Source organism: Passer domesticus, unplaced genomic scaffold, assembly GCF_036417665.1.
Source record: "Passer domesticus isolate bPasDom1 unplaced genomic scaffold, bPasDom1.hap1 HAP1_SCAFFOLD_63, whole genome shotgun sequence".
Classification (NCBI taxonomy): domain Eukaryota; kingdom Metazoa; phylum Chordata; class Aves; order Passeriformes; family Passeridae; genus Passer; species Passer domesticus.
Genome location: NW_026990166.1, coordinates 650706 through 675972, shown reverse-complemented (window position 1 = coordinate 675972; position 25267 = coordinate 650706). Strand labels below are relative to the sequence as shown.

General features: G+C 48.8%; 1 protein-coding gene and 2 long non-coding RNA genes across 3 annotated transcripts; 2 read left to right on the top strand and 1 right to left on the bottom strand.

The window, feature by feature from the left end:
* The first annotated feature begins 828 nt into the window (after positions 1 to 828).
* LOC135293015 (uncharacterized) lies at positions 829 to 3063 on the top strand. The gene is made up of 3 exons (XR_010355159.1): positions 829 to 902; positions 1233 to 1367; positions 2894 to 3063. It is a non-coding gene; the product is annotated as an uncharacterized LOC135293015 (long non-coding RNA).
* Positions 3064 to 3148: 85 nt separating this feature from the next.
* LOC135293014 (uncharacterized) lies at positions 3149 to 6472 on the top strand. The gene is made up of 4 exons (XR_010355158.1): positions 3149 to 3428; positions 5503 to 5674; positions 6123 to 6167; positions 6307 to 6472. It is a non-coding gene; the product is annotated as an uncharacterized LOC135293014 (long non-coding RNA).
* A 6024-nt stretch (positions 6473 to 12496) lies between these two features.
* Positions 12497 to 15121, bottom strand: LOC135293026 (uncharacterized). Its single transcript, XM_064407029.1, has 5 exons — positions 15048 to 15121; positions 14844 to 14936; positions 14067 to 14192; positions 13553 to 13703; positions 12497 to 13412 (listed from the first exon to the last, which is right to left on the bottom strand). The coding sequence occupies exons 2-5, from the start codon at positions 14932 to 14934 to the stop codon at positions 13046 to 13048; spliced, it is 735 nt and encodes a 244-aa protein (XP_064263099.1). The 5' UTR covers positions 14935 to 14936; positions 15048 to 15121; the 3' UTR covers positions 12497 to 13045.
* Positions 15122 to 25267: the final 10146 nt, after the last annotated feature.

The following is a 25267-nucleotide window of genomic DNA, read 5'->3' as shown; positions in this document are numbered from 1 at the left end:
CCAAAGCTAATATGCCTTCCCTTGGAAAGATCCTGCTCTCCTAGTGCTGCAGCAGCAAGCTCTTCCTCCTGCCAGCACTCACTGCTCTTTGGAGATCTGTGAATCTTCAGGAGCAGCCTCCTTTTGCATGTGATGAAATCAGATCAGGCTAACTTTTGGCCTCCTGTTTCTTTTTCTCCTGGCAGTGCCTGCAAGGCCTAGCTTTCCTTCATGCCAAGCAGGTGATCCACAGAGACATCAAAAGTGACAACATCCTTCTGGGCCGGGATGGCTCCGTCAAGCTGGGTGGGTATTCCTGCTGAGGCGCGGCGCTGCGGGGAGGCGGTGTGGGGCTGCTTTGGAGAGGCTGCCGGGTGCCAGCAGTGGCTGCTGAGAGTGCAGGGAGCGCTGCGCAAGCCCAGGCCGCAGCTGGAAGGTGCTGAGTGGTCTAGAGAGCAACCAGGTATCCAGAGGAACTTTGGTTTGTGGGTGTTCCTTCCAAAGGGAGACAGTGTAAACGTTCAGGGGAATGAGGAAAAGCCAAGGTTTTGTGGGAATCCTGGGCAGGTTGTTAGCTGTGCAATTGCCCATGTCCTTGGCTGCAGCCCTGAGCAAGGAAAGCCCAGCTGCTTTTCCAGCTGGATTCAGCACTGCATTCTGGGACTGAGAGCGAGGAACACTTTTCCTTGGTTTCCTACTTGAAGCAGTGTTTGTTTTCCTACTCAGCTGATTTTGGCCTCTATGCTGTGCTCAGCCCTGAGCACAGGAAACGGAGGTCGATGGTCGGGACCACTTACTGGATGGCACCCGAGGTGGCGAGAAGAGAGCCTTACGGCCCCAAAGTGGACACCTGGTCCCTTGGCATCGTGGGAATAGAAATGGCCACAGGAGAGGCTCCTTATATGCAGGAGACCAGTGTCAAGGTAAGGTGCAACTGTGCTCAGATAGCCGTGTCCTTCTGCTCTCAGTCCATTAGAGAAAATCCCATTCCCACAGCTTGAAGTGCTTCCAGCAAGGGCCACTTCAAAAAAGGTCTCTGGGGCTCACATCAGCCATCAAGGCAAGACCTGGTGCAGCTTGGAATAGCTGGGGCTGCACTGGGGCCTTTTTTCCTTTGGGAGACAAGGCTCATCTCTAAGCATCTGCTGGGCAAGAAATTGCCACTGCAGACTGGAGTTTTAAAGATGGGGTCTAGGTGAGCCCTGAAAGGTATGGAAGAATCACGTAGAGTCTCATGTTTCCTTTTGCTTCAGGCCAGCTACCTGATAGGCAAGCAAGGGGTTCCAAATCTGCACCAGCTCAGGCTACCCCCTGGCTTGTGTGAATTTCTGGGCTGCTGCCTGCAGATGGATGTGGACAGGCGAGGCTCTGCCAAGGACCTTCTGCAGGTACAAGGCAAAGTGGCTGCAGGCCAAACAGCTGTTCCCTGCCAGGGTTTGCTCCTCGGCCAAACTCCAGGGAATCAGATGGGCCCCCCACAGAGTAATCTCTGCTCTGGGTGCTTTTCAAATGAAAACCAAGTAGGATCTTGATTGCTGAGGTTAGAAGGGACCAGTGAAAGTCATCTAGCGCAAAACCCCAGCCACTGGCAAGGGCATCTTCAAGTAGATCAGGTTGTTCAGAGGGCCATCCAAGCGGAGCTTGAATGTTGCTGGGCTTGGGGCTCCTCCCAGCTCTCTGGGCAGCCAGTGCCAGTGTTCCAGCACTCTCCTCACAAACAGTTTCTTCCTCAGAGCCAATCTGAATTGAGTGTCTTTTAGCTTAAAGCCGTTCCCCCTTGTCCTCTTGCAATTGGCCCTGCTAAAAGATATGTCCCCAACTTTCCTAGAAGCCCCTGAAACTATTGAAAAGTCTCCTTGGGGCTTGCTCTTCTCCAGGCTAAACAAGCACAAGTCTCCCAGCCCTTCCTCAGAGGAGAGCTCCCACCTTCTGGTCATTTCTGTGTCCCTCTTTTGCTCTCAGGTGCTGTATTCAGGTTTGCCTGGTAGCAAAGGAACTGAAGTATTGCAATGCTGGGGATGGGGGCTTGAGGAACACAATGAAAGCAGTCCCTGCCAAGCGGTTTTAGATTGGTCTGTGGGAAGGGGGGAGCTGGGGTGGAGCTCACTGTGAGCATCCGAGAGCACCCAGCTTGTCCCTCCTGGCCCACCCTTGGAGGTTTCTGCCAGCCAAACAGGCACAGCTGTGCAGGATTTGTGCCAGCCCCATGTGCTGCCTGGCCCCATCAAGTAGATGAGAATTGCTGTGGCTTTGCTGCCAGGTTTGGTGGCAGACAAGGAGCTGGTGACCAGGCCACTTCCTTGGCTGTGCCTGCTGTGAAGGAAGATGCCAGCCAGCACAGGAGGGAGTGGGGTCTGCTGAGGCAGACACTGCTCTTCCTGCAAGCCAGAGCTGAGCACATCTGCACCCTGCTGCTTGTGTCCTTGCTCCTGGCTTGCTGCTGAAAACCTGCATGTCCAGAGCTCCTGAGAACAACACGTGGGATCAACGTTTTTCAGAGCTCTTGGGAGTCTCTTGAGGGATGCTTTATGCCCCACATCTCTCTTGGACACTGAAAGAGCCCATATCTGTAGAAAAGAGGAGTTTGAATAAGTCTGTTGACTTTCCTGAAAGGAATAAATCCTTAGGACAGCAAGCAGCAATCCCACAGTTATAGGAGGACAAAAATCCCAGCAAGTGACGACACCGTGAGGAATGGACTAGTGCAGTTCTGGGCTGTGTTTGCCTGTGACAGCAGCATGCTGGACATGAAGGCAGATGTGCTGCTGGTGCCCTCAGTCCCATGTCTGTGTATTTCTGGGTGCTGGAGGAATCCAGGTCGGCCCTGTTAGGAACTCAGTTTGGAAAAGAATGGTTCCTTTTTCCTTTGTCTCTTTTAATTTGGTTTGTTTTGTTTCTTTTTCCCTTTGGGCAGCATCCATTTCTGCAATCAGCGGAGCCTCTCTTAAGCCTCTTCTGACAGCCTGATTGCTGCCATCCCTGCAGCAAGGGAATGCAGGAAGCAAAGGAGATGACAAGGACCACTTCAGCACTGGAGAACAGAGCCTCTGAGAGCACGTAGGAATCCAGAGGAGAGAAGGGCCGGGAAAGAGGCAGCCATCAGATCAGGAAAGGAAGGTGACATCTCCTTTTGTCCCACCTGCTGATCCTCCTTCTGAATTTCTGGTTTGGACAGCATTTCTGGAAGGCACAGAGACACTACTGATGTGCATTTTCTGGTGGAGGGTGGTGTGAGGCATGAAGCTTCCACTGATTATTTGGGGAACTTGGCTGGAACTTCATTGGAAGTGTCTTCCTTCCCTCACCAGGAGCTGGAAGGGCAGCGTTTGGAGGCACAACAGCTGCTGGCACAACAGGCAAACTTCCTGGCAGAGGTAGAGAAGGAGCAGGAGAAAAGGCTGCTTGAGATGAAGCAGGAAGTTGCCACCATGCAAGCTGACCAAGAAGAGGTACGAAGCTGAGGCAGTCAAAAGGCAAAGGGTGTGAAAAGAGAGCTTGTGTGTTGTTTTGGACTGCTCTGCACTCCTTATGGGCACTGTTTCTCTGGGCTCTGTCTGTCTGGGTGGCTTTGTCTCCATGCTGGCCCTTGGTAAACAGTGCTGGAGAGACCTTTGTGCCATGAGGGAAAGGAGCGGTCAGGTGAGAGGCTACCAGAGTGCAGGTTTGAGGAAGGCAGGAATGGCACAGCAGGCCCAAAGAGAATGGGAAAGGCAGAGCTGTGTCTCAGAAGGAGGGAGGTCCCCCAGGAAGCTCCCTGCAGAGCCAGGCTGGAGCTGTGGGAGCGGGCTGGCTGTCAGGCTGCTGAGGAGGTGCCTGAAGCTGCTGAGTACGTCCTGTGTGTTCTTTGTCTGATGGAGCAGAGCATGGTGTGTGTGCCTCAGCATGGGCTGGAGCACATGTTCCTCCTGCCTTTGGTGTCAGACAGACATTTTGGATTCCTATAGAAGCCAGTGTTGTGCTTGGGGACAGCCAGGCAGCACTTTGGGGCATTCCTTTTGCCTTTGAGGGCAGCTGGGAGTGGGTGGGCTTTGCCTGAGCTTCCCTGTGCAGTGAAGACAAAAGCAGGGATTGTTTTGCAAGCAGCAGAAGGCTGCAACCCAGCCAATGCCTCTGTGAAGGTGTGTGTGCTAGTCTGGCCAAACTGATGAGAACACTTGGCTTCCTGGATTCCCTTTAGACCTCTGACTTGTCACCAGCCATTGGAGACAAAATACTTCCAAGAACTTGATTGTCTGTGGGGCTGGTTTAATGCTGGTGTTGTTTTTATGACTGTTAGTACATCTATTACTCCTTCTACAGTTTGGGTTTGATAAGAATTCTACATTTTGGTTAGCCTGACATCCTTGAGGAGAACATCAGCTGACAGCACAAATGAGAGAGGAAGAGGTCTTTTCAGTACGCCCTAAAAGTTAAAACATTACATTGTTAGAACAATCCCGAGCTATGAGAAAGGCATCTGTGGTTTTCTTTTCAAAATTAATCAGGTGTATCAGGCCTGGCAAGCATCCTTGGAACAAGTTGTTGTCTGTCCTACTACTGAATTTCAACTTGTAAGCAATTTACTGCTTTTAAAATTAATCTCATAGTGGTATGAAAGATTCATTCCAACGCCGAAGGAGTTTTTGTCATCCAATAAAAACCAGACCTTCAGGCCCAGAGGAGCAGAAGCATTGGTGTGAGAGTGTTGGCAAGTGGCATCTATTGTTCTCATTACCACTTCATCTTGGATTTGTATCATGAGCTTGATAAACCTCACACCTGCTGATTTGAGGGAGAAGGGAATGAAGAAGGTTTGACTCCCATCAGTGGCTTTAAGCATTTTAATGAGTTTTGGCCTCCTGAGGAGCTGATGTGCTTTGGGTACTTCTTCTTGTAGTTTCTGACTTGTCTAGAGTTTGCTTTTGTGGCTTTGTTTCCTTTTGTGTGTTAGAAATGCCTCAGTTCCCAGCTCAGTGATGTAACTGCTGTCCACTAGAAGAATCAAATAGTATCATTGACTCTGCTTTACCGTTAGACAGACAAGAATGTAGCTCAAAAGTTCATTCATCTCCATAAATACATTGCTTTACAAAAATATTTTGCAGATGAATTTTTGCAGTCATATGTAACTCAATTAAGTTTTTCCTACAAAGGAAGAGATTATAATTTAGTTATGTGTCTTCTCTTCCTGAAGCTGCTGTGTTTGTTTTTCCTTTGACATTTGAAATGAGGGCACATAATTTCTAAATGTGCTCCACCTGCTCATGAAGGAAACCTCTACAATCTAAGCTATTAGTAACTAGAAATGGGCCACATAGAAATGTGTCAGATTCCCAGAGTTACCTGACTACATTCTCTTGGTGCACATGAGCTTGAAAGCAGAAACTGTCAGTCCCAGAGCCACTGACTCAAAGCTTGTGTGTCTGTGTTTGTCATTTCCCTGTGCTTGGTGTCAAATTATATGTGTGTTTTATGGAATAGAAACATACTCAAATGTTCTCTTAGAGTTCACTCAGAGAAAAATGGTCTCATTTTTTTCTTTAGAAAATACGGAGCCATTGTCTCCTTGGAGCAACGCCAGCACTACAAGGATGACTTCAATGCAGAATATGAGGAATATCGGAATTTATATTTAAAGATTGACAAGACCATCAAGAAGTTCAGACATTTTCAGGAACAATGGAAGTCTCTGACTCCAGGCTCCAAAGCCCATCAGGTAAAGAAGGATAAAACCATGAAGACTGTGCTTCATCACAGCAGTGTTTTGGATTCCCTGGAGCTGCTCAGTGAGACAGAGGAAAACTGTGGAATTGGCATATATGCTCAGACACTGCTTGGGCTGGGTCTGATTTTGGCAAGACCCTGCCCAAAAGCCCCTGTTTGAGCTGTCTATGAAGAAACAGCTGTCTATGAGAGGTGTCCCAAGCAGAGTCTTAGAGCATGGGCTCCTTCTATTGCCTATTGAGAGGCTAAATTACAGATCTTGGGTGATGCTGGGAGATGGAGATTTGTTTGGTAAACTTGCCAGAAGAGTGGTGGCTCACAGAGAAGAAAATCTCTATAGAGTCAGACTGAGTGTACTTTTAGTGTTTTACCAAAGTGTGCATTTTATGGTGCCAGTGAAACATTCTTCATGGTTTGTATTTGTTTTTTTTTTTTTGAAGATGCCGCATCATTGAGTCCCAGCAGATTATCAGCAGTTACAACAGGTACGTGTGACACCAGACCTGCAGGGCCATGGCAACTGCTGAGTCTGCCTCAAGGCTTTTTTAAAGCAAAGGATATCAGATTCTAAACTCTGCAGAAGTGTTTGCATGCCCTGATTTTCTTTTGCTTTCTCCTTCACAGGGTAGCCCCAGCTACTCTGAAATAAGGAGCAGGTGCCAGTACCTCCACAAGAAGTTGGCCCATATTCAGAGCTGCATTTCTGAATTTGAGAAGCAGTGAGTGGAGTACTGGCACCAGACATCTGCTTCAACAGAGGAACATCTTTGAACTCAGGATTTTTCACTTCAACGGATGATTAGGATATTTTGGATTATTTAAGTTAGTACAGAACCTTAGGCTATGTTAGCACTTTGGAGTAGATGATTTTTTAAAAATGTAGGATTAGTTCATAGAAGTTTAGTAATTTTAAGAAGTTAAAAGATGATAGTATTGAATATTAACAATAAAGAAATGTCATTATTGGTAATTCCATCTCTCGATGTTGATTGTATCATGTTTGGAGTGGCTTTTTGCTGGTGAATTCTTTTCTTCAAGACTTACGTTTGTCCATTGAAATAAATTGATCAGTAGAGGGTGGAAGCCCACTACTTCTACTATGAAGTGGTCGTTTTAAGAAAATATTGCAGTTGGTGGAAATTCTTTATGATAAGTGTAGGGGTGGTTTTTGACCTTTCTTATTAATTCAAACTCTTTGCCAAAGTTGTCAAAGGCTTAGAAGTTTGGACAACCCTGTCCCCAAATGACCTCGTTTTGGAGGGTTACAGAGGAGTGCACATGGGCTGCTCTAACCTGTCAGCTGAAGCAGCTCTCAGGACTGCTTGGAGATCATGGCCTCACCTTCTCAGTGAGCCAGGGAAGATGCAGATCTCTGTAAGAGTTTTCTAAAACACTTGGAGAAATGTTGGAGGCAAGGTACTTCAATGGATTTTAAAAGGAAATTCAGTTCAAGTGTCCCTATGGAAATACTGTCCATTTCTTATCATTTTTAAGACTAGTCTGTCTCAAGCAGCCTTTCTAGAGAGACACAGATCGTGATTCCTGCACAGACCTATGGGGGCATAGACTAGTCCTTTTCCTAAGTTTCCTCCATGTATTCATTCAGCTGACATGGCAGAGGTGTTGCCAGCAAGGCCGTAACCTTCTTTAGGGAAAGGATGTGGAATTGTCTGAGGGAGGATAATATTTGGGAACACTCAAAGGTGGCTGGAAATGCCCCTTTCTTCCTTGCAGAGCGTTCTACAAATTCCTCCATTGTCTCCAAGCCAACGATGTTGAGTCCCTGTACCTGAGAGCCCTTGGGGTGTTTTGTGATTGAACACCTGAGCCGTTGTTACCATTCTGTTCTCCTTCAAGTGAAGTTCAAGAAAATGTCACCTCCTAAACCCTGAGACTTGGGTCCATTTTTGCCTGGCTCAGGGGTGCTCCTCCAGCTCTGCAGTGCAGCAACCCCAGGGACGCTGCCGTGGGGGGCATGGGGTGAACTGTGCTGGGCTGCCTCCCCTGGGCCTGCTGGCTGCTGCTGCTTGACAGAGCGTGCCAGAGTGCTGCTGGCCAGGGTGGGCTGAGCCTGAGGACTTTTCATGGTTAGCCATTCATGACATATCTTCCCCTTGATGGGATTTCTTCTAACTCACTCTACACTGCATTAGAAAGTTTTATTTCCATGCTTTAACAAATAGAGGCTTCAAATTCTCATCTACATTTTCCCCCTCAAGTCCCTTATGTGTTGGGGCTGTCTTCCCTTGGGGGCAGGTGTATCAATGTACTGATCCCATCCCCTTTTATTGCTGCACGAGTGCTTAGGAACACTTCAAATGGTCCTTTCCACTTTTCTTTAGGTGGCTTGTTTCTCTGCTTTCTGACATAAGACACAGTTCCCAGGCTGATGAGGATATACCTGAGTATCCAAAGTCACCAGGGATGGTCACAGCAGAAACTTGTGGAAAGATGAGATCACTTTCCACAAAAATGGTATGAAATGGGACTGAAATTATCATTTCCTATCATATGACTTTCTCCAGAAAGGATTGGAACTTTGTAGTGCCTTCCATAGAGCATTTCCTATGGGCTCACTTTTTTCTTTAGAAGCCATTGGAATTCTGAACCTCAAGAGAGTAAGGGGAAGCACTGGTGGCCACTTCAGTGAGTTTTCCTGGTCACTTTTATTCATTTCTGGTTTTAGACTCTGATTTGTTCTGTCAGCCTTGTTGCTGGAAATGACCATGGGCTGAGTAGGTCCCATTTAACTGGGAGTGTTTTACATAACTTTTGTACAGTTTCATCTCTGAAATGAGAATCTGTATCTGATGACATTCCAAAAGGAATCAAGGAATCCCTAATCTTAGTAGTTTTTCTTTTATTACTACTTGAGGTAATTCTTTGAGTTGGTTTGTTTTTTGGTTTTTTGATTTTTAATTTTTTTACCTTTTTGTTTTGTTTTGGTTTTTTAGGTGTTTGTTTGTTTGTTTGTTTGTTTGGGTTTTTTGCTATTGTTGCTATTGTTGATTTTGGGTGGTGGTTTTGTTTTGTTTTGGGTCTTTTGTTTGTTTGTTTGTTTGTTTTTGCGTTGTTTTGGTTTGGTTTTGTATTTGAAAGTTTGTGGGGTTTTTTTGTTTTTCTGTTGGGGTTTTTTTGTGGCAAGGAAAAGCCTCTGGCCATACAGAAAATGGGTCCACAAACTGTAGAAGGGTTCCTGGCTGAACAAGGCCATGGCATTCTCCTGTGAGAATTGGAAAATCCGGTCTGCAGTTTACAGTTACTCTGAAGACCACGTACTGTCCCCAGAACGAGACAGACCATGTGCTGTCCTCCAACAGATACATCAAGGAAGAAGGAGCATTGTGCCCAGATGAAACCAAATGCCAAGCACACACAAGTGGGAGCTGCTAATTTGGCACACCTTAGCTAAAGATGCTTATGGTGTGACAGCCAATCAGTAATTAACATGCATGTGTGAATGCAGCTACTGAACCAAGGAGCATTAAGCATTAGTGGCGTGAGACAGTGTCTAGAGAAGGACAAATGTGCCAAAGTTGCTTAACAAAGGGGAGCAGCATGTAGCCACATGGGCTGTGAGAGTCGTTCCTCGGCCGACTCTCCGTGGGACCCTCTTCCCTTTGGCGCCTGTGCACAGGGACTCTCTTTGCTGAAATGCAGTTCCCTGAAATGCAGTTCCCCTAAACGCGGAAGACTCCGAGCATCAGGTTCCCAGGCATAGCAGGAATCTATGGATGCACTAATGGAGCACTAACATTCTCACCCTGCTCTATTTACTTTACATTTGAATACAGGCTGGTAGAAGGAGAGATCTGGCTTTGATTTCTCCCCAAGTTACCTGTTGCACTTTCAGGTTAGCAGTACATGTAAAATGCAGCTAATCACTCTCCCTATCCAAGAATATTCCACTAGTGAATACAGACATACAGAAACATCCTTTTTCTCTTTCTACCATCCCAAGCGGTGCCCTAATGAACAGGAGACTTGCAGAAATCACACAGAAAATCACCAAAATTGCTGAAATTAACACTCAATTCCATGAAAAAAGCTTCTGAGAAAATGCTTGACAGGATCACTGAAGAAACTGAAGCTTGGAAGGGAAACTTTCATTTTAGCACTGATCAAGGGGAAAGAAAAATAAATGCTGCAAAAATTCCAAGTGGAAGATAAGGAAAGAGAGAGATTATTTTGGGTAGCAGAAAATGGGTAATCATGTGTCTTCACTAATTTGACTGAAGGTTAAACCCATGCCCTACACATGTGGGGAGGAAAACCAGAGATAAACAGATGTTAGGGAGAGAGGTAGAAATAAGACATGTAGAACTAGAGATAGCCACGTATTTATCCCATCCATTAGAGCTGTGGTAAAGAGGAGTATTTTCCTACAAGTGCTGGGTTGGCAACGTGCTGCAGCCCACTGCCATATCCAGCCCTCTTCTCAGCTCTTCGGCGTTTGGAAGAATTTGCTTAGGCCAATAGATTTTTGGGGTGGATGCTGTGAATTCCAGCTTTCTGAGAGAAGGAAGCACTGATAAGGATTCTTTGATTTCCAGACTGCGGGCAAACGGAAGAGGAGGAAAAGCCCTCCCAGGAAGGAGACAGGGGAGACCGGGAAGAGAAGCCGCAAGCGGGCTGGCAGCGCGGAGTGTCCCTGCTGCCAACCACGCCAGCCGCCCCAGCCGGCGGGAGGCCCCTTTCTGTGCGGGCAGTGCCAACGGTGCGCAAGCTCCTCCTCCTCCTTCTGCTCCCAGCTGCCCCTTTGGCCTAAAGCACGCTGACCCTTTCCAAAGGCACCACAGGGCAAGCTGAGGCCACTTGCAGGATCGCCCCGGCAGCCGTGCTCAAGCTTACAGCCCACTTGAAACCCAAACAGCTTCGTTCAAACCCAGCATTCCCAGTGAAACCTTGCCATGCCCCAACAAGACACAGTTCATACAAGCAGGAACACATGCATCAAAGCTTGCTTTGATGCTGCTGATCCAATTAAACCTAGGATCAAGCAAAAGGAGGAAGACATTTCAAAGAATTGGAACCAGAAAGATCAGACTCACAGTGCTGATCACTTTATAAATGTGTCACAGCCTGAAAAGATGGAAATTCATCCAAAAAGGGAGATCTCGGCACTTGGCTTAATGGTGTGTATGAAGTTAACAATGCATGGTTTGTTTCCTGTCTTCCAGGGAGTTTGAAACCATCAAGGAGAGGAACAAGCACAGAAGAAGACATCGCCCACGCAAGGATGCACAGCCTCTCCCCAAGAAGAAAAGTCCAAATTAGCCCTGCATTTGCCCCAGGCTAGCAAGAGTTAGGCGTCAAGAGGACTAGATAGAAATAAGATTGTTTTTCAAGTTTTTAGGATTCTTTATTCTTCTATTAGTTTACATGATAGGAATCTCTCTGTTTATTAGCTAAGATATATAAGTATTATTCAAGATGTATTAGTAGTGTTAGATTTAGCAATAAATGTAAGAGGTTTGGTGTATCTATGCTTCAACTTTTCACATTTTGTCTTTGTTGAGACATGATCTGTCTTTATCATTAAACCAAAGTTTGTTCCATTTTGCGTTTTTGTCTGTATGAAATCCCTGAGGCAATGTTCGTTACATTTCCTTGGTGTTGCATGCACGGCATTTGCCCTGAGAGAGCAATGGGGGCACAGGAGTCCCCGCCAGGCCCAGCCCCTGGCTCAGCTGGCAGCACTTCCAGAGGCGTGTCCCCATTACTGCCAATGAAATCATGGTGGAGCTTCCTCCTTTGATTCCTGAACATCTCAGCTGGGAGTGGCTGGGGAGGCTTTGCTGAATTCAATGCATTGGATCTAAAGGAGTGCTCTTGTCTCGCTGTACTTGCTGGGATAAAAGTAGTGGGTTGAGGCCTGTGGTAATCGGCGGAAGAAATGCGGCACTCAATATGAGTGATCAGCAAATCTCAAAACTTTATTGATAGGCACCTACATTTATATTTGTGTTAATGAGGCCAATATGTATTGCAAAAGACGAGCTCATTATTGGTTAGTTACTTATCAGCTAACTACGCCTACCTTAGCATTCTTGTGGCTACTATGTTGCAGCTGTCCACATCTTTTCTTCATATTTCTAACTAGCGATCCTCTCCCCCATCCTGATGTTGCACCAAGGGCACAGTGCCCTTGCCAGGTTTGGACATTGACTGCTGACTCCTATCCTCATCTCCTTCTTGCTTAACTAACGGTATTATATCAGTGTGACCTTTGTCAACTAGCTAGCTGTTCACAAAATCCTCCACAAAAGTTCTCTGTTGCATTCCAGCTCTGGGCTTTTTTCCCATACTGCGTGCGACAAGACTGTAATTTTTATTATAATTATATTCACTGTTATCCATCTAATTTTTAAGAAGGCTCCTGTGATTGATAGGACATTCCTTCCCCTCTCACACAGCCCGGCTCCAGCCTTCTGCTCCTTGATGCTCCTCTCTTGAAGCTCTTCAGGGAGGGACTGCCACCACCTAAGTCACCACCTCGGGTCTCCTTGATGTGCTCACTGCTGGACAGCCATCCCTGGCAGAACATCTTTCCCTCTCTGCCCAGACCTTCCTGATTCAGGGCAGCATCCCAAATGAGCTCCCAGAGAAGTTTCTGCATGTCACTGCTAGCCAGCGTGTCCCCATGCTGGTGCAGGAAAGCTTTGTGAACGGCCACTGCTGGGAAAGCAGGCTGAGGTGGCACAAGCAGCTCCTGTACTGCAGTGCAAGCTTCTCAGAGCTCCTGTCACAGCCCCAGCCCTGCTCCCAGCTCTGTGCATTCTGCCCCAACAGAAACAGCCGCAGCAGGCAAGAATTTACTGCTTTTGGAAAAATATTTATTTATCAAGATCAAGAAAACAATCATTGTCTGCTAATACCAAGTATCACTATCACTAAATGTACCACTATCACAAAAACAATCACCATCCTCCAATATTAACTATCACTATCGCTAATACAATCACTGTCCTCTAATATCAAATAACGCTATCATTAAAACCATCACTATCCTCTAATATTAACTATCACTATCATTGAAACAACCACCACCCTCTAATATCAAGTATCCCTATCACTAGCACTAAAAGAATCACTACCACTATCACTATTTATGACTATCACTATCACTAATACAATCACCCTCCTCTAATATCAAGTAACGCTATCATTAAAACCATCACTATCCCCTAATAGTAACTAACGCTATCATTAAAACCATCACTATCCTCTAATATTAACTATCACTATCATTAAAACAACCACCACCCTCTAATATCAAGTGTCCCTATCACTATCACTAAAAGAATCACTACCACTATCACTATTTATGGCTATCACTATCACTAATCATCTATCACTATCACTAATCATCATCCTCTAAGAGATAGTAGTCCTGCAGGTATTGGTGGTAGGAGGGCCAAGAGGATGCTGTGGGCTGAGGTGACTCCAGGGAAATCCAGTGGTCCCGTGAAGAGGCGTTGTCAGCCAGAGCACAGAAGGAGCAGGTGGGCAGAGGTGACGGGTCTGCGCTCATGTTCTTGTACAGCTGGGCGAGCTCTGCTGCAAAGAGCTCAGGAAACAGGCGGCAGCTGTCCCTGAACCCGTTGCCTTGGGCTCTCTCGCCACTTCCCGCTCCTTCTCCTGGCTCTGCTTCACCTCTAGGCTGACCACAGCTTTCCCAGGAAGAGTCCCAGTCCTGTCCTGTTGCCTCTTTGTCCTCCTGGCTCCTCCTGTAGAAACAGATTTCCAAGAAGACTCCTCACAGATAGGAATTTGGAGCACAGTTTCCTCAGAGCCCTGCTAGGAGCCACCTGGGCACTCCTGCATGCTGCAAAGACTTCCTTGCCAATGGCAGCAATTAATAACTCACCTGTCTCTCTTCAGCAGCTGATGCATGACTAGATAGCCAGACACTGCCCCAAGCAGAAGCAAAGCTGAGGCTGCTACTGTCCCTACTAGGATGTAGTACTTGCTCGGGTCACAGTGTCCAGCAGTCTCGGCTTTTTGCCCACCGGATGACCCTGGTAGGAGAAGAGACAATGCAAGAGTCAGCGTTTGTGCTCTGCACTAGGCATAACCCCACAGTGTGCTTCAGATGCCCAAGGACTGGCACTGCTAGTGGATCAGAACTGACATCTGATGCTGTCTTCAGAGATGGCTTCCTCTGGCTCTGGTGTCTTAGCATCAGGGACCAAGAGGGATGCCATCAAGCTCTCATGCACAAGAGGCCAGTGTGTGCCAGGGAGCAGCACTGCCCCATCTACTCCTCCGGGCTGCAGGCCCGGGCTGCGTGCTGGGCACCTGCAATTCACCCATGGAGAGCACTGCAGGGATGCAGCAGAAATGCTGCTCTTTGCCCAAGACAGCATCTAGCAAGCACTCACCTGAATATTCCTCAGGCTCAGCAAGTGTCCTGGTGTCCTCTATTGGTTCTCTTTTTTCATGTGAGCCTGGCACACTGTCACTTTCTTCCAGAGCTAAGGTCTCCGGCACAGTCTCAGAATCTGTCTCTTCAGAAAAAAAAACCATTGCACACATTAACCAGAAGCCACTGCCCCTCAGCACAAGCACGGTACCATGGCCTGGGCATTCCGGCAAGCGGCGCTGACGAGGCCGCTGTCCCCCACAAGACAGGAGGAATCGACAGCTGGATTTTCTGCAGTGCAACAAGAAGTGCAGACCCAAACCAGCCAAGACTTAATCAACCAAATGACCCACAGAAGGAGTACCTTCAGGTTCCCCCTCACCCTTGGACTCCAGCTTCAAGCCGTCCCTGAGCCTGAGCTTTGCAAGGGGCAGCCAAGGCTTGCTCTGATGTCATTGCTGCTTCCATGCTGTGCTGAGCGTGTGGCGAACCCAAATTCAGCACTGGCCTTTGCCCAACATCTGGATGCCAATGTCTGCACAGAGCAGCCCTGGCCAGGAATGCTACAACTGCAGCAGCAGCTGGAGAAGCCCCTGGCAGTCATCTGGAAGCACAGCTGCGAGCAGAGGCTGTGCTGGACCATCTCTAGGGCTCCCTGCAGGAGCTGTGAAATGGAGTGGGCCTGCAGCAAGACTCTGACTGAGTGCTTCTGGCTGTCCAGGATACAGCACATGCCTACAGGAAGCAAAAGCTCAGCTTCCCGGCTGCCAGGGTTAACGGAGTGGGATATGCTAACCAGATGGGGCTTCATGCAAGGCTGCCAGGAGCTCCTCTGGAACATCCGGCAATCCTTCAGGGAACTCTTCAGGAACCTTGTCATCGTTCATCCCTATTGTCAGATTTACAAAAGTACGTTAACCTATGACGGTATTTTTCTCGTGAATAAAACGGGGAAAAGGGGCGCTCCTTTTTGTGAAGGCAGGACAGACTGACTACTCACGCTTGAGGTACCAGCTCAGAGTCAGCACGGTATCTGCCCCTCGCTCAGGGGCTGAAAGAGCACTCTCTGTGTCCACAACTACAAGCAAACACCCACAAGAAGTTACCATCACGTGCACTGCCCTCATGGGCACACCTCAAGGCCTGGATGTGGGAGGCACTGATAGGGCACGCTCAGGCAGGTCTGCATCCTCACAGCTGCAGGGGGGTCTGGCTGCCCTTGGGACACTGAGCTGGCAGCTCCCACATGAAGGGAAAAGCCGTGGTGTGCCCACATGATCTGTGTGCGGGTCAGCCCTGGAGCCGGGCCAGAAGGCTGGCCAACCAGAGCGGAGGGACGGACAGCCACTGCTGAGTGATGGAGAACTGGTGCTGAGCTTCCGGGCCTGACCCGACCCTCCCCACATCCTTGCTCCTTAGGAAGCTCTCTCCATGCTGCACCCTAAAGCAGCTGCAGCCCCTCACACCTCCCCTGGAGCCTCTGCCCCTCTGCCTGCCCCGTGCTGCCTTCCTGGCTCAGCCATCCCTGCTCCTGGCCCCGCTGCTGCCAGCCAGGGCTGTGTGCTGGCCCCTGCCTGCCTACCTGCTCCCTGCCCAGCTGCTGGAGCACTCTGGGGATTCTGGGCTGGCAGGGCCACGAGAAAGAGCAGCAGGAGGTAGCGGCTCAGGACCATGATCCCCCCTGCTAGCAACACTCTGCTGCTGCTGCTGCTGCTGCTGCTGCTGCTGCTGCTGCTGCAGTGTTGCCCAGAGCGAGCACTGAAGAGCACAGTGGGGCTCTGGAACGTGACATCAAACAGAGCTCTGTGACCTCATAACAAAGTGATGGCTGTGAAGGCCCCAGTGTACGCCCACGTTGCCTGTGAATTCCTGCACCTCCCCTCTACTGAATTTCCTTCTTCTGCACAGGAATGGAAGGAGCCAAATGGAGAAGGGCTGGAGTATTTTGGAGGCAGCATTGTGCATGGGAATGCAGAGGCACTCATGTCTTATTCCTCAGAAATTCCCTAGAAGAAGACCTGGATGAAGGCTGCTGTAAAAAGCCCAAATTCAAGAGTGTTTCTTTGGTAGTATTTTTGTCTGCAATAATTGTGGCAAAAACCTGCTTTTCCCATGACTTCTGCTACACTTTCATGACCCTTGATGGCAGCACTGCTTCCATCCTCCACTGTCACGCAAACATGGCTGTGCAGTGCTGACGCATCTCCCCCGTCAGCCTGCTTTACTCCCTTTTCCACTTCCAATGCTACTTAAAGCTCTCTCAAGGAGCCCTGCTAACTCTGGAGCCAAGAGCCTTTTTCCCTTTGAGGCAGATGTAGCCCATGTGCCACCATCAGGCCTGCTGTCCTGTAGAGTAACCCACGCTCAAACTCCCACACTGTTGCTGGGAACGCCAGGCTGCCGCCTATTCACCTCTAGAGCCTTCCTGGGTCTGGCTCACTGCACGTGGCGGAAGAAAATACCACATGCGCCCCAGATCCCTCACGCAGTCATCCAGAGCCCCTGAGCTCCCTCTGCCTTGTCCTCGGACACCATCAGGCACCGCCACGGGACACACACAAATGTCTTGGTTGCTGCAGATATCAGGTAACACTGCTGGCCTTTTAGCCGAGCAGCTCTTCCGGCAAATAAATATGCATGACTTATGTGTGCCAGGCAACCTACGCTCAGAAGCTCTTGGACAGCCTTCTAGAGCACCTTTGGTACAGTTGTCCCTGAAGCACCACTTAACCCCCAGGTGTTTCCAGCTGCAAGCAAAGAGGCACTGACAGATTTCCACCCTTCGGGTCTCTCTCCAAGGCTCGTAAGAGTCCTATGCAGCTGACAAGCTGCAGAAACTCGGCCCATGGAATCTGGAATCTCGGCTCTGGAATCAAGCACACATCACTGCCCACCGTGAAGGCCGCAGCCCATAATGAGCAGAGGGCCAGAGCAGGCTGGAGGGTGTCTTGGTGACATCTCCTTCCTACGTAGGACCCAGGCAGGCTGCCCAGCTGCCTTGGCCTTGGGTCTAAGCTCTATCTCGGGCCCTCCATTCCTGCCCGAGGGGAGGCACCGATGAACACGGCCCTCCTTTGTTCCTTGAGGGGCCACACGCCCAGGCTCTCCCTTACCGTGCTCTGCGCCATTGTGCTGCTCGGCGGCCCGTCACCAGCTGCGGCACCAGTGTCCCCAGAGCTCCTGTGCTGCTGCTGAAGCCGCCCGCGGCGTGTGGCCCGGCGGGGCGGCAGCGCTGCCCGCAGCCCGCGGCCTCCTCGTCCCCTGCTGCCGCCATTGCGCACGGGGCCCTGAGGGGCGGGCACGGGGCTGCGGGGCTGTGCCGGCCCCGCTTGCCGGGCCTCAGCCCCAGCTGCTGCCGCTGGCTGGCAGCGACCACTGCAGCAGGAAAACACCTCGGGCTTTACTGGAGTGCATACAAAAACTGCCCCTGGGCTTCTCCTTGTGTGTTGCTCTAGCCACATGCCAGTCCCTGGCTTGCCCGCTATAGCCCTGTTCTTTGCCACTTGCTCTCTATTTTGTTGTCCCTCCAAAGCTTCTTCAACAGTCTCCATCCCACCCCAGGCCAGCGTTCGCTCTCTCCTGCTCCCTCCTGCTCATTCTGCGTCTCTTCCTCTGTCCCTGCTGCCCCTTCCCGCAGCTCCGGCCCCGTTCCCTGGCCCTCTTTTGCTCCCCTTGTCTCTCCGTTCTGCTTCCTGCCCCTGTCTCTTGGGTCTCTATTTCTCGGCTCCGCTCCCTGGGCCATGCTCGCTTCAGACTCCCAGGCGAACCGCCCCGGCAGCCGCTCTCTGCAGCCGGGACACGGCGGGGAGCTCTCCTGCGGCGGCACGACAGCGGCCAATGGGGCCCGGCACTGGCGCCTGGGCCCTCGCGCCGGAGCGGGGCCGCTCCCAGGCAGCGGCGGCAGCTGGAGCTGCGGCCCGGGAAGCGGGGCCGGCACAGCCCCACAGCCCCGGGCCCGCCCCTCCCGGCCCCAGTGGCAGAGAGCAGGGATGAGGTGGCAAACCAAGGCACTGGCGACTGGACAGAGCAACACACAAGGCAAATGCCAGGCACGCTTTTTGCCGGACCCCATTGAATCCAGAGCTCTTTCGCTGCTGCAGTGGCATGTCAGCTCCCTCAGAAGCAGCCGAGGCATTTGAGAAAGGGCACTGCAGGGCATGAGCATGCATATGTCCCACAGCTCTCAGTTGTGCATCTGGAAGGCTGCAAGTGTGGGTGTCTATATGAGAAGAGTTTGTGAGGCTTGCTTCAAGGCTTGAGGCACAGCTCTCTTCTGAACAGAGCCTTGGGCTGCCCTCTCAGGAGGTGGCTATCTCAGAGCTGCTGGTATCTCAGAGAGGCCCATGAGAGACAGCGCAGAGGCGCAGCTGGAGCTGCTGTGGAGAGCAGAGGAGAGGAACAAGGGTGAGGAGTGTTATGAATAGAAAATTGTATTTTTTTTTAGTTTCAGAGTTAAAAAAAAAAGCAAGTTAAACCGGTCAGACTTCTTTAGTTGTGCTGCCAAAGGAAAGCTCTTCAAATACCTGTTAATGGCCGGTGATTAACTGATTGTTTCCCTGATGCTGGCCATATGCCAAGAAGATACCAAGGGAAACCCTCCAGAGTAAAGAGAATGGGCAGTGACACCAGAGACAACATGCAAATAAGAAATGCAGTGCACCCTGGGTTTTTACAGTTTTACAGTTTTTACAAGAAAAAACCCTTAAAATCACGAGCCAACAAGTGACTTAAGTGATGTCTAAGAATGGGAGCATAGTCCCGTACCTGCTTAGACCTTTTTATTTTCTCACCCTAACCTGAAAAGAAACTGATTAAAGAGACCCCCCCGGGTTTTTAAACAAACAAACCAAGGACTCAACGACTCTCCCATGAGGACAGAGTCCCCAGTTCTGTCTACAGACCAGCAGACAAAACTGCATCATCCTCCTCCTTCGTGCCACGCCTGGGAGCAAGGGCGGCGAGGGCGCAACCCGTCGATTTCTCCCCACCTGAGCTGATTCTTCTTAATAAAGGCATTAAAAAGGAGAAAGATCTCCTGCCCATTTATTTCAAGGAGCTCAGTGGTTCCTCTTCATCACTTCAAAGGGAAGAGCATTGTCTTGGGACAGTCTTTACCGCCCGAGCAAAAAGTAGAAGGACCCCCCCAAAAGCCCACTGTCCAGAGATGCCTTCAAGCATCTCTCCGGCAATTGCTGCCGGCAATATCCTCCCCACACACTGCAGGCAACAGTCAGCCTCAACAGCAGCTGTGCTGCGTTCCTTGGACAGCAGCTTTGCTGCACTCACACCTCCAGCTTTGGCTGCAGATGGCCCAGCTGGAGCAGGCATGGGCAAAGGCCTGCAGGACCACCGTCAGTCGGACTCGTGAGCCCAGGACAGCAGTTCCCTGGCATGCTGGTTTCTTGCAGTGCCTCGCTTTCTTCATCTGAGACAGGCACTCCGTCACTTCTTTCCACCTGGAAGGCCTTCCTACATTCCATCACTTCAGAAATCCAGCAGGAAATACCCCCATCTATATTGCCTGAGTCTTAATCTCCCTGAACTAAAAGTTAAGTCAAGTCCAAAAACAGGAATAAATGAGCCTGCAACTGCCACACTCGCTCAAACAAAAGATCACATCAAAGTTTGTGGTATTCCGCACTCTCCCGCAATCCAAGCAATTATTGAAAGAGCACATCAAACATTAAAACACATTTTAGATCAACAGAGAGGGGGAGTAGAGGTCACACCGCAGATGAGACTGAACAAAGCTTTGTATGTTTTTAATTTCCTAAACAGTTTGTTCTGCAGAACCTGATCCATCAATTTTTAGGCATTTTTCAAATAACACTCAGGCAAAACTGAAAGAAAATCCACCTGTTTTAATTAGAAACCCTGAATCTGGACAAATTGAAGGTCTTTTCCAATTAATAACCTGGGGCAAAGGGTATGCTTCTGTCTCTACAGGTGCTGGAATTAGGTGGGTCCCAGCCAAAAATGTCAAACCATATCGCACCCCAGAACGTGTTGACAAGTCCAGAACCGAGGAAGCAAGTACGCAGATGTGAGCCGAGCACAGAGATCCCTGGTCACGCCTGACATTCCTTGTTCATCGGTGGAACCTGCAAATTCTGGCTTTGTGTTAATGTTATTTATAAGTGTGTCAATTGTATGTCAAATGTTTGTTTTGTAGAGCTGACTTTTGGCAAAAGTTTGGGTTTTTGTTTTTGTTGAAAGCAAAATTTTAGAAATTGATATATATGTAAGGATTCTGCCAAAATTTAGCTCATGGATAAGATGAAGCAAATGCAAGTTGTATGTTGGTATTGGTGGGTTTTAATTCTTTTTTGTCGTGCAGATTTGCCTGTGGAACAACCAAAACCAAATGTTTGGGTGACCTTAGCCAAGGCAGCCAGCTCAGATACCCTATGGTTGTCTAATTCGGAACCAGAAAAACCTTTCTCAACCTGTCTGGTTGGTGTGCCAGTAAAAGAGTTGCCTTTAGTCAAAAAACAATCCAATGGTAAGCCAGGTGAAATTGACAATGGAAACAATCCCACACTGAATTGGAACCTTTGGGCCAAAAAACTTCCGAGGTCAGCTTCTGAACCCCAAGAATTGGAAATCCTTGGTTCTTTAACAATAGATTTTTGCTTTACCTTCATAGCTAGTGCTTGGCGAAAAGGTGATCCTCCAAATTTCAATGTTACTCCCCATTACTTTGCATATAGAAATTTGAGGTTTTGGTGTAATTCTTCAAACAGTTGGGATGTGCTTCCTGAGGCTGACCTACATCTACGGCAATTGCCTAAGGGATATTGGTTCATTTGTGGAGACAGGGCTTGGCAAGGCATTCCAGCACACCTTGAAGGTGACCCTTGTGGCATTGGGATGCTCACTGTAATCGCACCCTCAGCTAAAGCGGTCATGAAAAGGAAACAAAGGAAAACAAGATCTGCTCATCATTACGATGAGAACTGTCAGAGTGATTTCATGCCTTGGAAAGCTGCAAGAAGGGTTTCAGCAAGTATATTTTTACCCCAATTGACTTCAGCAGTGGCTTTGAAACAATTAGATCGAGTTGGGTGTTGGCTGAGCAAGCAAACTAATGCCACATTCTCTGCCATTAGTGATATGCTGACCGATGTTGATAGTGTTGGACATGCTACCCTTCAAAACAGAGCAGCAATTGACTTTCTTTTACTGGCACATGGACATGGTTGTGAGGAATTTGAAGGACTGTGTTGTATGAACCTGTCTGATCATTCGGAATCCATTCACAAAAGCGTACAAAAACTGAAAGATTTGACAGCCCAAATTAAAGAGGATGGTGAATCCTGGTTGGATGATCTGTTCCAAGAATGGAGCTTTGCACCTTGGCTAAGGCAACTTTGCAAGATAGGTCTCTATATATTGGGTGTTTTGTTAATGCTTCATCATGGCCACACTGTGGGTCAGCAGCCTGTCTTTGAAAGTGGGAGAAGAAGGATGTTGTGCCACTGAGGCAAGAAAAGTGGTTTCCAAGGCTGTTCACAGGACACCCCAGGAGCTCGTCAGGCAGCACAAGCTCCTGGGAGCGCTCAGTGTCTCTGACAAGCTCAGGAGGAGCTGGGCCCAGGGGCTGTTCAGCAAGGCCCAGGCCTCACAAGCCTTTCTCAGGCCACCATGTGGCCGCACAAGGCCGGGGGCATTCACCACCACAACCTGAAGCACAAAGTTTTGATGTAGGGTAAAAAGCCATGGCCCAGTGGAAGTGGGCTGTGTCCTCAGGCCTGTGGGAGAATCACAATGCAGATCCTTGTGCACCTGATTCCATCTCTCCCACTTTTCTAAGTTCTTGGTGGCAAGGTCATTTAGGTTAGACACACAGCTCACTGTAGCTTTCTGCACAATGAATTAAAGTGAGATTACACATCCCAAATCGTGTTCTCTTACCGTTTAACTGACTGATTTAAGGAATTTCTGGAGCAGCAAACTTGCTTCCTCAAATATTTACTGTGTGTGGCACAGAGAACAGAGGAAAGATTTAATATCAAAGGCATCGCCCAGGCAATGCTCTTTTGACAAGTTCTGCCCTGAGCTTTCCTGAGGAAGATCGGAAAGGTTCAGTGTCACTAGCACAAGCTCCTGCAATGGCTGCTGGCCAGCAGAGCAGGGCTGGCAGCTGGGAAACAAGTGTTGCCACAAGCAGCAGCTCAACCAGGGCAGCAAATCCAGAGCAGGGAAGGAGCTGATCTGAAGGCCAAACCCCCTTTTAGCTCCCCCCAAGAGGGCTGGAACAGTTCCTCATCCCAGTGAGGTGCAGTGCTGGACCCCACAGCTCTGTGTGAGCACTGGACAAAAGTTTGCTCCCACTGGCTGGTGCGATGGTTTCTGCAGGAGCTCTGGGCTCCTGTTTGTGCTGGACACAAGGAGGAGACGAGGAGCCAAGTGCACTGACACACCTTTGCCTTGAGCATAGCCCGGCCTGGACCAAACACACTGCAAGGGTTCCCCTTTGGCCCATGTCTCGAAACATCAGGTGCACTGTTTGATGACTCAGGCTGGTTTGGTGTCAAGGAATTTGCCTCAGAAAGACTGGGTTTGTCTCCCTCTGTGCCTTCCCCTCAGCAGCATTGCGGATGTTCCTGTGTGAAGCCATCTATCCCATGCAGTTTGAGACAACTTAAAACAATAAGTTGTGTCCTCTAAACTGTTCCAACAATCCCCTTCCAGCAACAGGAAATGAAAACTAAAGAAAAAAGGCCAGTGACTTCTAGATACCAAACTGTCAGACCTCACTGTCCCCCCTCTGGAACAAAGGCCCAAAATGCCGGAGGACAATCCCCCCAGGACACGCGTCACAAGATGGCTCCGGGTTCTCCCTCAGGAAGAACAGGAGCTGTCAGGGAGCAGTTCCAGCAGGAGATGAAAGTTTGGTGGCTCGTCTGGCATCTGGCACTTTCTCCCAATGGCAGAGCTCTGTGGAGTGGTCACGGCAGGGGAATCAGCTGGGCTGGAGCCCCTCGTGTCTTTTCTGCCCAGTGTGGCACAGCTCACACTCTTGGGCTGGGAGTGGGACCGTTCCACTTCTGCCAGCACGATGTCCCTGGGCTTGGACAAACAGTTTTCTGCCAGGACAGCCCTGCAGACTGTTCCACATATCTTTCATAAAGCCCATAAAACAACTCCAAACACTCTGCCTACAGCAGCTTTCAGAAAGAGCTGCAGAAATCCAGGACAGCTTAAAGCGAGAGTCAGAAGGCTTTTGTCTTGTTCCTGCCTGCAGAATTCTTGATGATCTGATGAAATTTTATTCAAATGTAACATGGGATCTGAGTTTTTCTGTTAAAATATTTCATGATGAGTGCAAGCCTCTAGAGCATGAGGTACAGGAGTGATGTGTGAAACCATGAGCATATCCTCCAAAGTGGCCAGTTTAGTTGTCCATTTTACTATTCTTGTATTTATTCTACACTAATAAGCAAAATCAAGCTTTGCTTGGATGTAAAACAGGCACGGCATACACTACAGTCCTCACAGGATCACCAGGGCTGGCAGTGACAAAGCATGCAATCTGCTTCATTGTGAACCACTACAGAGCTACATCACAATGTGGGTTTAAGTAGCATGGTATTATTAAGACCTCCTTTTTTGCATGAGATACAAAAAGGAAGTCCCAAATGACCTTCATGCAAGCATGCAGTAAAGAACTGATCCTGCTATCCTAACAAAGCTTTGGCTTTGGCATTTACACTCTTCCCATTCATCTTTTGACACAGACACTCCAGGTTTTCCCCCCCACCCCTGCAAGGCTGGCAGTTGCTGTTTCCCATTTACTGTTCTTCCCTAGAGCCAGTACAGCGGCTGGTGAAACTAAAAGCCCTGAGATTGGATATCATGAAGGAGAATGAAATGCTAATTAAGTGTTCACATTAGTAATACCCAGGTCTGCACTTCCCAGTGCTCTGAAGTAGCAGCTGGAGGTCCTTGCATTGTTCCTGTTTGTGGATGTTCATGTTTCAGGGCTGCAACAGCAATGGCTTTGAGGAGGGACAAGAATGCCCCTATTCAAACAGTGGCTGTGCAAGGAGATGTGAAGTTTCACTGCCCTTTTTAGAATATTTTAGAAAGATCTAAGAGAATATTGTGGCATGGAGCAGATCCCTAATTGTGTCTCCAGAGAAAGCCCCAAAGCACACGTTCACTCTGCCGCTGATGGCAACCCCATAAGCACATGGACTTGTTTTCCCTGCAACATGCCACCCTGCCTGGGCTTTACTAGACCAGGACTAGACTCATAGCTAAGCAAACACATGCAGCCACGTGATATAGAGTTTTCCCATCAGAAAACCTAATTAACGCATTCACACGCAGTTCCTTCTGTAACATCAGAAGCTGGCAACCATGAGGACTTTGCTGTCAAAAGCTTGCAGTATGCATTGGGCCCAGGAAGTGTTTTCCCTTAAGGCAAAGCAAATTGAAATGTGAACTTTAAAAGTTTCAAAAGACTATGAAAGGAAATTGCAAAAGAATTTCTGGATAGGGAGTATTGTCAATGATTATGCAGCCCACCAAGCAATTCTGGAGCAGAATCCTGAATTGCTTGTTCCAGCTATGCAGGAATTCATTACCCTGGCAGGCAGTGGTCCATGGGAACAAATGATCCCTCAGCTCTGGGCTGAATGGTACACAGGCTGCACTTTAGGTTTGAGGAAACCTTGTCACTCGTTATTGGCCTCCCAGTCCACTCATCCTTCTGCAAACAAGTTGCAAACAACAAAGTTGGACTGCTGGCCTGGGTAAATCTATATACAGATGACTTTTCCAAAGCAGTGCATCGTTTCCCAGTGAAATACACGACCTCTTCTTACCTATGAAATTGTGATTGAAGACACCTGTGAGCCAGCTCTGTGCAAGATTGCAAAGGAGCAAAGCTTTGGCATTTGGGCACACTTCTCTTTGTTTCTTTGCTCAGGCCTTTGGTGAGCACAGAACTCATCTAGGTAGAAAACTTTTGACCATACAGGATCTTTTGGATCCATTGTCCCCCAAACATGTCAATGTGTGGCCCTGTTGTCATGACAAGTTAAAAACAGCAGCACAAGTGACACAAAGAAAACATGGCAAAAGAGGAAGAAGAGAGGCCCAGTGAAGAAAGGATGTGGTGAGACACTGCACTCCCATAATCTCCAGGAGATCCTGGTGTCACATTCTTCTTTTGGTTTATTTAAATTTAATTGATTCATTTAGGTTGTTTTA